At 41.5% G+C, this 11,009-nt stretch overlaps 2 protein-coding genes across 2 annotated transcripts in view; both read right to left on the bottom strand.

Annotated features, from left to right (window-relative positions):
* Positions 1–2,953: 2,953 nt before the first annotated feature.
* On the bottom strand, positions 2,954–5,740 carry LOC134079100 (sialoadhesin-like). Its single transcript, XM_062535275.1, has 7 exons — positions 5,543–5,740; positions 5,224–5,436; positions 4,715–5,014; positions 4,369–4,626; positions 3,648–3,744; positions 3,501–3,531; positions 2,954–3,040 (listed from the first exon to the last, which is right to left on the bottom strand). The coding sequence occupies exons 3-7, from the start codon at positions 4,953–4,955 to the stop codon at positions 2,954–2,956; spliced, it is 714 nt and encodes a 237-aa protein (XP_062391259.1). The 5' UTR covers positions 4,956–5,014; positions 5,224–5,436; positions 5,543–5,740.
* A 5,186-nt stretch (positions 5,741–10,926) lies between these two features.
* Positions 10,927–11,009, bottom strand: part of LOC134079091 (zinc finger protein 665-like) — a gene marked incomplete at its 5' end in the record, with an annotated part of 2,000 nt that continues 1,917 nt past the window's right edge. The window contains one exon of the mRNA XM_062535263.1: positions 10,927–11,009. This exon is cut by the window's right edge and continues 1,917 nt beyond it.

Below are 11,009 nucleotides of genomic sequence, written 5' to 3'. Positions count from 1 at the left end.
ATGTTTTCGTAATTCGAGGCTATGGGCCTTCAAAGATGGCCAAAATGGTGTTTTTTCCTAAAAATGCCAATTTCATTGCCTTTTTTCAAGGACAAGATGGAATGCAAATCCAACAGTTCTTTTCTCCTGCAATAGTATGCCACTTTGTAGACCATGTGAATGTGGTAGATCCGACCTGTCCATTTTAATATCCCCTCAGTACATGTCTGAAGTTAGAAAAAATGAAAAATTGTCTTGGCTGAAGGAGGTGTTGGTTCGATTTTTATGAACCTCTTAGAAGGACAATATGGGGTTTAAACCCATTTTTTTCTGTTTGAGGGATCGGAATGCCATCCTATAAACAGGATAAAAATGTTATATCCCATTTTTACTCTTTATTGACCCCTTAGAATATGTCCAAAAGTTGTCAAAAATGAAAAAGGCGACTAAATTGAGGGGCTTAAAATGGCCAAGTGGATCAAGTCACACAAGGCTAAAAATGTAATATAAGACAGATGAGATACTGAGGGAGAACGCTGTGAAATGTATAACCCCTGTTACGATGGCCTTTGAACCCACTGTGTTAACTGAGGTTAAGGGCTAAAAACCACCAACCACCAATCCGGTTGTCTCCAACTTTTTCATATCTCTTGATAGAAAATTTGAGACTTGAAACTCATACATGTTGGTTTAAAACAGGAAGTACACTTTAAAAAGGCTGTATCTCTGGGGAAAAAAAAAAAAAAAAAGCTGTTGAGGCCTACACTTTTTGGTCAAGTTAAACCCTAAGGGCGATTTTTTTTATGTCATACAAAGTTGGCACTCAACTCCAAATGGTCTGAAACATACTCCTACACAATCTCTCAAACCATGATTTTGGCCTCAACACTTTGGCCCCAACAGCTTTTTGTTTTTTTTCCCCAGAGATACAGCCTTTTTAAAGTTTACTTCCTGTTTTAAACCAATTTCCGGTTATCACAGGAAGTCATGGATGGTCTCAAAAAACCGCTATGAAGAGATGAACATATATGAGTTTTAAGTCTATACATTTTCTATCAAGAGATATGAAAAAGTTGGAGACCACCGGATCGGTGGTTGGTGGTTTTTAGCCCTTAACCTCAGTTAGGGACACAGTGGGTTCAAAGTCCACGTAACAGGGGTTATACATTTCACAGTGTTCTCCCTCAGTATCTCATCTGTCTTATATTACATTTTTAGCCTTGAGTGACTTGATCCACTTGGCCCCTCAATTTAGTCGCCTTTTTCATTTTTGACAACTTTTGGACATATTCTAAGGGATCAATAAAGAGTAAAAATGGGATATAACATTTTTATCCTGTTTACAGGATGGCAATCTGATCCCTCAAACATAAAAAATGGGGTTAAACCACATAATGTCCTTCTAGGAGGTTCATAAAAATCAAACCAACACCTCCTTCAGCCAAGACACTTTTTCATTTTTTCTAACTTCAGACATGTACTGAGGGGATATTGAAATGGACAGGTCGGATCTACCACATTCACATGGTCTACAAAGTGGCATACTATTGCAGGAAAAAAGAAATGTTGGATTTGCATTTCATCTTGTCCTTGAAAAAAGGCAATGAAATTGGCATTTTAAGGAAAAAACACCATTTTGGCCATCTTTGAAGGCCCATAGCCTCGAAATACGAAAACTTACCATCTCAATTTTTTTTCAACATGTTCTCTTACTCATGGACTATATATATATGTAAAGTTTTAAAAATGTGAGTGCTATCCATTCATGACCATAAGAGAACAAAAACAGTTTTTTTGTTTTTCATTGCTTTAAAAAAATATGGGTTTGTTTCGATGAATAAGTCTTCAATGGTGGGAAGGACTATAATTCCTTTGTGATATTGGACAACTAAACAGGGTACTGCCCCAGTGTTCAAATTCTTAGAAAATAATAGGTAGGCTTAAGACAGGAGAGGGGTTTAAAAAAAAGTGGTGCTCATTAAATACAGGCATTTTCAGCCTTTTTTTAGGACACGTCTATCCACATTTGAAGAGCCATATCTCAGAAACTAAACAAGATACCAAGCTAAAATTTTGGTTTTCCTCTAATGAGACATGGAGGAACATTTTGACCAAAAATCAGGAAAAACTGAGGACCATGGTGTCGGACCTGTTCCAATTGATATGGAATTGCCCATACGGCGGCCATCTTGAATTTTTGGACAAAATTTAACATGCCCCAAGTCTTAATCTGTTTCAATAGGGGTTCTGACCAGGAATCCATTGAGAAAACTTTGACAGAAAACTAGGCCCAAAAAGTTGAGCAAATGACCTGTCTATTTTCCTAAAGGTGCTTTTGTCTTTGATTCAAGCTTACAAATACAGTTGTAGCCACACAGAACAGAGGTGGTGAAATTACATTCACAAGCTCAAAAACTAATAGGTTGGTTCACCTGTGAAAGATTTGTTCTATGGCTTTTTATATTTATCAGGAGTGCCTCAATGTTTCTGTTTTTCCAAAGTTTTCTGGAGTTCAGCTTTGCAATGATTGTGATACTTCACATAGATAGTATTTAAAAAAGACGAATACGCATATGCATAAATTGTATTCAATCCTCCAAAGATATAACTCTTATCATCCAAATGAGGCTAAAGGAGTTACTTGAAACAACCACACACTTGGTTCACTACTATGGAGAAAGGTGGGAAATGTACTGTATGAGGAAGTATGGAGGAAGGTGCAAAATGTCTCTTAATTTGCTTTACATCACATCTACACAGGCTTCTAAAAAATATCAGATGATTATGATCCATTTTGAAAAGGGAACAAGGCCACAAGTTTGAGGCTCAGGCTAGGATCAGGGTTTATATTAATGATATGATGACTAGTGGGAAAAGAGGCTGTCAGACAGACTTATTTGGCTACAAGCATCAACTGGAGCTGTTCAGACACTTGTTGTAAAAACACAACTGTTGAAAGACAATGAAAGAAAGTCTATGAAAGATCCTTGAGCTCCATCTCTGTAGGGGGCGTCTCTCTTCTCTGCAGAGTCTCATACACTCCTGAGTCCTGAGCTCTTCTCTGGAGAGGCATGTACGTGTCACTCACAGTCTGCGCACAATGAAACAAATGCAGTTACTGTAACACCTGGTATAGCCTACACTCTGTCCACAACTGAAGCAATCCGTGTTTTGAATGTACATGCCACTATCACATCTGGTGTAGTTCCATTGAATAGTGGAAGGTAATTGTTGGAGAAAACGCAGCTAGAAATCAGCTTATTTTGGTAGCTGCTTTTAGCTGCTTTTAGCTGGTCTTTGCTGGATTTCTTCCGACTAAAATTACCAGCTTGAGGTGGTACGACAAGCAAAACCAGCAAACTACCTTAAGCTGGTCAAACTATTTATTTTTTTCAGCATGGTGGTGTAGCTTCCCAGTAAGACTTGTTAGTTTGATGAATGGAATGCGCGCACACACACACACACACACACACACAAACACACACATTGAAACTTCATCATAATTTGAAAAGATTCAGTACCTGCACATCGTTTCTTTTACGTCTTGTACCTCTGTGAACATAAGTGATTAATAATAGTTACAAATCAAATACTGTAGCCAATTCAGTTTTGTGCAAACATCATGACAATAACAACATTGGGGGGGAAAATATTTGAAAGAAACGCACCTTACACAAGTTACAGTGACCGCAATCAAAGCTCCCACAGCCAGTAGAGACGTCACCCCTTTTACCAAAACAAATAACATGATGCCCACCTTCATTGCTGTGTGTGTGTGAGAGAAAGAGAGAGAGGGAGGGGGGTTACAGGGGTGTTGTGGGTTGTGACAGAGAAAGAGAGAGAGAGAGAGAAATTTGACAAACTCTTATGAGGCCTGTAACAGCCAATAGCATAATCCTTATGTCCATTTTTAAATAAAGCCCAAATAATAAGTTATTATGTTATTTGCTGGTTATTACGTTATTGGCTTAAGGGGAAAATACTATGATCGTGTGATAATATACTAATATCACTTATGTGAAGACAGTCTTTGGCTTGTCTGTTATATCTAGGTTATAGGTTTTAGTTTTTTATGATTTGGCAAATATAAAAACACATGCATGTAAGATTGTGTCAATGTCAATCTGTCACCACCAATTCATTAATATCTGTGATTCTTATCCATATCATTTTTTTGTGAAATTCAGCTCATGGCAGCTCATCTTCTGTCAATTCAGTCCTTTAGTTGTTATTCACATACAGCCCTGGCTCTGCACATTGAAATGACAAGCGATTAACAACATTAAACACTCTTATGTACAGCAATTGATTTGATTGACAGTTGAGTTCCAACATCAACAACCTTTCATCAGAATCACAGACTGCAACTTTTCAGGCATGTTTACTTACATCGGACAGTGAGAGAGACAGTTGTTGAAGAGAGACTCTCATATCCTCTAACAGCACATGAGTAACTGCCTGCATCCTCACTGCTGACTAGGTTTAGATGGAGCTTGTTGTCTCTGGTTGAGTTTTTATCAGTCACAGGCTGCCCATTCTTGTACCAGATGAAGGTGGTGTCGTTACTCAGAGTACAGGTAGTATTACAGGTGAGGGTGGCTTTGTCTCTCTCTTTCACTGTATCAGGATGTGCCCACACCTGCAGATCTATAAAAACCACAATGCAATGAAATTATGTATGTAGACAAAATGCATTAAAATCCTTAAACTGCATTAAACTTCAGTAAAATACTACCTGTAACAGAGATGTTAACTCCAGGTAATCCAGAGTAATTCTGCCCCTTTCCTGTTGTAAAGCTGAAGGTATACTCTCCAGAGTGACTCTCTCTGATGTCTTCCAGTCTCAGGGTACAACTATTTTCTTTCTCACCAGCATGACGATGCATAGATTTTTGGTTGTGAACCCAAAACATTTCCTTGATGCTGTCATCTCTTGGATACCAGTAAGTGCATGAAATGTCCACTGATGAGCCCATTAATACACAGATATTCTCATAGGAGTAGGACACACCCCAGCACAGTTTATCTGGAACACCTATAATCACACACAGCACCAAAACCTTCATAAATAAGGAAAGCTACTGGCACAACGTGCACATTATTGTTTAATACAACAAAGCACTTTGTAAAATCCATTCTGGATTAAAATATTGTCCAAATGTAAGTCCTGCTCTCTGATGATTTTTTTTTTTCTGGTAGAACTGAAGAAGTCTTGATGTGAGACTGAAGGTGATCTGTACTCACAGACTGCTGGGGAGCGTAGATCTTCTCGACCTCTCACTGCACAGGAGTAACTGGCCACTTCATAGACTGGTATGGAGGCTGTGGTTCTGTCTTGTAGAATCTGTCCAGTCTTGTACCAGACATACTGGAGTTTAGGGTGCAAACTGCAGGAGGTGCTGCAGGTCACTTCAGTCAGATTCTGTTCCTGTGCAGAAACGTCCTCTACGCTCAGATCTGTTCAGGGTCATGAGTCATGAGGGAGGTATAAGACGTTGACCACCTTAAATTATCAACCAGAAATACTGATAAAATGACATCATTTCTAACCCTTACACATTACCTGTAACAGCCAGTGTAATGCCAGGTTTGCTTGTTATCCATTTCAAGTGTGAGAGTGTATGAAACCGAAACTGATAAACACCAGAGTCTCCATATGAAAGGTTGTCTATGTTCAGGCTGCAGTCAGGATATTTAGAGTGACTGTGTTTTATGACTCTCCCACTCTTCTCTTCGTACCACTCTCCTCCCCCGTATGTGTCCCCATTAGCATACTGGTATGTGCAGGGAAGGACTACTGATGTCCCTTTAAGACCACAGACTTGTGTAGAGGAGTAGGTCATACTCCCATCACACTGGATCGCTGAAACACCACCAAAACAAAATATGAGGGAAAATATGCACTACTGTCACAAACATTACAGCTAAACTTGATTGGATTTTGTTAACAAAACAGGAAGCAGCGTCTAAGAAACAACATTTCCTGTATATACTGTATCACACTCATACGTTATTTTTGACTGTATGTAATTGTGTAAGGTTTGTAACGCATCATACCTGTTAGCCTCAGGAGAAAATGCAACAAAAATACCTTCATGCCTTTAAAAAGCACATCTTGCTCTGCCTGCAATCAAAAAGAGTACAATTCAGTCTGTAGTTTGATGTTATCATGCTGGTGCTAAAACTTTACAACACCAAAAAGGATGCAATGCTTGGAGTTGATGATATCCATTCAATCCTGTGCCATTCATTCTCAGATATCAAAATAGGGGTCCAATGAGGAAGCTGTGGTATTCTTGCCAGCTACAAGTCTTGTGAATACAGTATATAGTCATTTAAAAATGCATATTTCACTACAGTTCCTAGAGTTTTGACAGGTGCCACAAATAGAAGAACTAATCCTACAGAGCTTTGTTAGTTCTGTGAAACATCAGGTCAAATATACTGTACTGTATTGAAAACATAACATCACACCACAGACAACATGCGAGTCTCTGCTGACATATTATCACAAATTTCAGCCTCCAGGTTACAGCAGCTTCACTGTAAAATATGATTGATGCTTAGTCAAATGATGTGATCCTTTGACAGTTTAGTTATGTTAAGTTATGAATAATTTAACTCAGTCAAAGCCATATGATGACTTGATCCACCCTGATCTTTTAACATACCTCTGGATGACAGTTGGGTTGTGTTGAGTATTTCTGGAACACAAGCTGTGAACAAGTCTCTGTGCTACAATTTGGACTAAATGTCACAGAGGCGCATGCAATACTGATGCAGAAAAAAAGTCATTTGAAGTTATATGAGACAGGATGCAGGTACACTGTGACCTAGAGCAACAAAGACGGACACAGCAAAAGGGCAAATGATCACAGCCATGCTGCTGATGTTGAGTTAGGTTAAGACTTAGCTGAACGATGTGTACTTCAGCGCTTTAGCATAATTAGCTTAATTTGTTCCATACCTCTGACCAAATGTCACTAAGGTTTATGTCATGCTGCTACAGAAAAAAAGAACAGTATTGAACACTATTAATAGTTACTGTACGATACAGGATGCAGGTGTAGAAACTGCAAAGGTGCAAGTTAGTTCAAAGTCCAGTGCTATATGCAAAGCCAACATTCTGTATTTATGTGCAATTAACTTGACACTATTCTGACAACATTTAATACTCATTTGACATTTTTTTTCATGTTACATTTGAAATAAATTAAAATGTTAGGTAACACTTTACAATAAGGGTACATGAATTTTCATGAATTCAAAAGTTCACTATCCGAAATTTGCCAGATAAATAAATGTGGGAGTGCTTTGTGTAGGTCACTAGTCAGGGTCCCGACGAGCTTCTCGTGAGCACGGTGGCTCTGCGCTGGCATTACCGCTCGTGGTCGTGAAGTGCATCATGGGATCACGCCGGGCGATAACTGCGCTGGCAGACGTCAGCCCGGAGTGACGACCGCGGGCACTCGTGAAGCTTAACATGATATCGTGGCTGACCTGCTGCGGAGGCCAGGCAAGATGCCAGACGACGGATAAATGCAGCACGAATAAGGGGACCAGACTAGACCTGAGCTAGGAGACTATTGCAATTTAAGTAGCAGAAACATTATGATTATAATTACGCGGAGATAGCAAATTGGGCAAGGTCGCAGGCCGGGGTCCTGAAGTGCACCGCTGTATCACACCAACCAGACTGCGCCGGCAGCATTTGGTGTGATCTCTGTGAGCACCCCCAGACATAAGTGAGACGGGAGGCAAGCGGGAGACGAACGGGAGGCGAATGGGGAGGTGGTGGGTTGCTAGCGAGAAAAACGCTGCAGAAGCACCGGCAGGTGAGCATTGACTAAGCGATCAAGTTTATAGGAAGTGGAGGCGTGGCAAAGTTTCGTCACGTTCCTCTCGAACATACGTTATGAACTTCATTTCAAAAGTTCACTATCCAAAATTTGCCAGATAAATAAATGTGGGAGTGCTTGGTGTAGGTCACTAGTCAGGGTCCCGACAAGCTTCTCGTGAGCACGGTGGCTCTGCGCTGGCATTACCGCTCGTGGTCGTGAAGTGCATCATGGGATCGCGCCGGGCGATAACTGCGCTGGCAGACGTCAGCTCGGAGTGACGACCGCGGGCACCCGTGAAGCTTAACATGATATCGTGGCTGACCTGCTGCGGAGGCCAGGCAAGATGCCAGACGACGGACAAATGCAGCACAAATAAGGGGACCAGACTAGACCTGAGCTAGGAGACTATTGCGATTTAAGTAGCAGAAACATTATGATTATAATTACGCGGAGATAGCAAATTGGGCAAGGTCGCAGGCCGGGGTCCTGAAGTGCACCGCTGTATCACACCAACCAGACTGTGCCGGCAGCATTTGGTGTGATCTCTGTGAGCACCCCAACAAAGCCAGTAATGTGGGGACCCCTGACCAGGACCCTGCCACCTTGAATATTACAGTATGTATTGTCATTGAGATTGAGATTTGAAGTGTAAAGGTTCGATCTGATGTAAGTGTTGAACTCGGACGACCGCCGGCCAAAAAAAAAAATAATAATAATATTTTTTTAAAGCTAGATCTGCCAGGCAATGTTGGCTGTTGCGAAGAGAGGGTCCGCCGAAGCAGAGGAGCAGCATAGTGCGATGTAGTTAGCTTAAGACCTCAAGGTTAACTTTGACATGCAGGGCAACGAACTCGCAGTAGCAGAGCTCGGGTCATTACAGGGCAACACAGGTCAGTGCATGGGAATACAGCTTGCAGTTGCAGAGCTTGGGGTCAGTGCAGGATAGTACAGCTTGCAGTTGCAGAGCTTGGGGTCAGTGCAGGAGTGTACGACATGCAGTTGCAGAGCTTGGGGTCAGTGCAGGATAGTACAGCTTGCAGTTGCAGAGCTTGGGGTCAGTGCAGGATAGTACAGCTTGCAGTTGCAGAGCTTGGGGTCAGTGCAGGAGTGTACGACATGCAGTTGCAGAGCTTGGGGTCAGTGCAGGATAGTACAGCTTGCAGTTGCAGAGCTTGGGGTCAGTGCAGGATAGTACAGCTTGCAGTTGCAGAGCTTGGGGTCAGTGCAGGATAGTACAGCTTGCAGTTGCAGAGCTTGGGGTCAGTGCAGGATAGTACAGCTTGCAGTTGCGGAACTTGGGGTCAGTGCAGGAGTGTACGGCATGCAGTTGCGGAGCTCAGGGTCAGTACGAGCGGTACTGCTTACCATAGCGGAGCTCAGGGTCATTACATGCAGTGCTTAGCAGGGATCATGCAGGAACTTACTGCGCTGGCAGAAGTCGAGAAGAAACCAAAAGCATCCCAAAGAATGCAAGCAAGTTGAAAAGACTTTCACTGGGAATCTAAGAAAGGTATCCAAGAACCCTGGCAGAGCTGCCCAGAGAGCGAACATTCTGGCTGTAGACTTGAATTTTCCCCTTTGGGAATCAATAAAGTATCGATCTATAGTATCTATACATTTGGTATTGTCAGTTTCGGCCAAATTTGGACAATAAGGAGTTTGTTATCTGGGTGCTAGACCATTTCTGCTGCAATATAACCTAAAGATGTAACGGTCTGTGCCCATTTCAATAGCATTGGTAGATGTTGGAGTTGTGCTTGGAACAATAGAAGACTTGAATGACCAGATCAAAATTTAGAGAATGAGAGCATCTCAGCAGGAGTGGGTTGGGCAATGAAGTGAGCGGTACAAGTGAAGAGCATAAAGCCATGTCGTAGCTGAAACTGAGTGATTGTTAAGAGAAACCAAGCTTGGCAGAGTCTATTCTCAGCCAAAATGCTCTGCAGGGATCGAGTCACTGCACAGATACGTGCATGCACCCCTGGGTTGCAAGCAACTGAGGCACCTAGAAGATGAAGCAAGAGGGTTTGGTAAGGAGCAGAAGTAAGGAGTAAGGAGTGGTTTCAAAAACCAAGAAATCAACATGATCATGTGTAATTGATCATTATTCTTAATGATTTATCGACTGTACCTAATGCTCAAGATGATTTGTTGTCCATACCTGATGTCATTAATGACAGACAATTAATTCATGTTAATTAATAAGCTTTTCATGTATAATTAATGCATGAGTAAATTAATTAACTCATGATAACTCAAAACATTTAGTTAACATGAATTCATGTGTAAAAACTTTTCTTGTTTTCTCCATGACAGTGACGTCCACGATTTTGTCCGACAAAAAGTGTGTGTGTGTGTGTGTGTGTGTGTGTGTGTGTCTGCTTGCTTGTGTTTGTGTGTGTTTTATGTTTCTGTTCACTTGTGAGTGTGTGTGTGTGTGTGTGTGGGGGGGGGGTTAATGGTGTGTGTGTGTTTGTATGTATGTGTGTGCATGTTTGTGTGTATGGGGGGGTGGGGGGTGTGCATGCATGTGGGTGTGTTTGTGCATGCATGCGTGTACACTTATGTGTGTGTGCATGGCTATAGACCTCTGAAGTTCGCCTACAAAAAAGCTACCATCTTTGCCCAAATAAGGAGATCCGGTATCTTGAGATTTTTTCTATGGGAAAATAACATGGGGATTTTCAATTATCGCACCTGTTAAACTCTCGCGGGGATGATGACATTGGAAATGCAGACGTTTTTCGCTACGCAGTTTTGTCCACTGCCGTCTAGTGGATATTGTGATCTTCGGTGAAGATGGCACACTTTGATCTTTGCTACCCCAGAGCTAACTTACAATGCAACTTGCCATAGGCAGTTAGCTTCAATTAACTCCTGGATCTCCTTATATGGGCAAAGATGGCAGCTTTGGATCCTTTTTGTAGGCGAACTTCAGAGGTCTATGCCTACTTGTCTACTGTGTGTGTATGTGTGTGTCTTTGTTTGTTTGTGTTTATACATGTGTGTGTACGTGCATGAATGTGAAGGTGTGTGTACCTGTGTGTATGTATGACGCTTCACGGCGGTCATAATAAACATGGACACGGAGGTTCAGGGTGCTGGCAAGACTGTGCCAAACTTTTAATGGCTTCAGCATCATCTAAAGACAAAAGCATGAGATCAACCTTTCAAAAGAAAAACATACTC

Source organism: Sardina pilchardus, chromosome 1 (assembly GCF_963854185.1).
Source record: "Sardina pilchardus chromosome 1, fSarPil1.1, whole genome shotgun sequence".
NCBI lineage: Eukaryota > Metazoa > Chordata > Actinopteri > Clupeiformes > Clupeidae > Sardina > Sardina pilchardus.
This window is presented reverse-complemented; position numbering and strand designations above follow the sequence as displayed.

Bases quoted from the DNA above. Each gene is read 5' to 3' on its own strand.
- LOC134079100 (XM_062535275.1), bottom strand. From the start codon at position 4,955: ATGGGCTCATCAGTGGACATTTCATGCACTTACTGGTATCCAAGAGAT. The intron at 3,745-4,368 runs GTAAGTAAACAT...ACACACACACAG, and splicing joins TGTCTCTCTCACTGTCCGAT to CAATGAAGGTGGGCATCATG. The intron at 3,041-3,500 runs GTACTGAATCTT...ATGCCTCTCCAG, and splicing joins GTAAAAGAAACGATGTGCAG to AGAAGAGCTCAGGACTCAGG.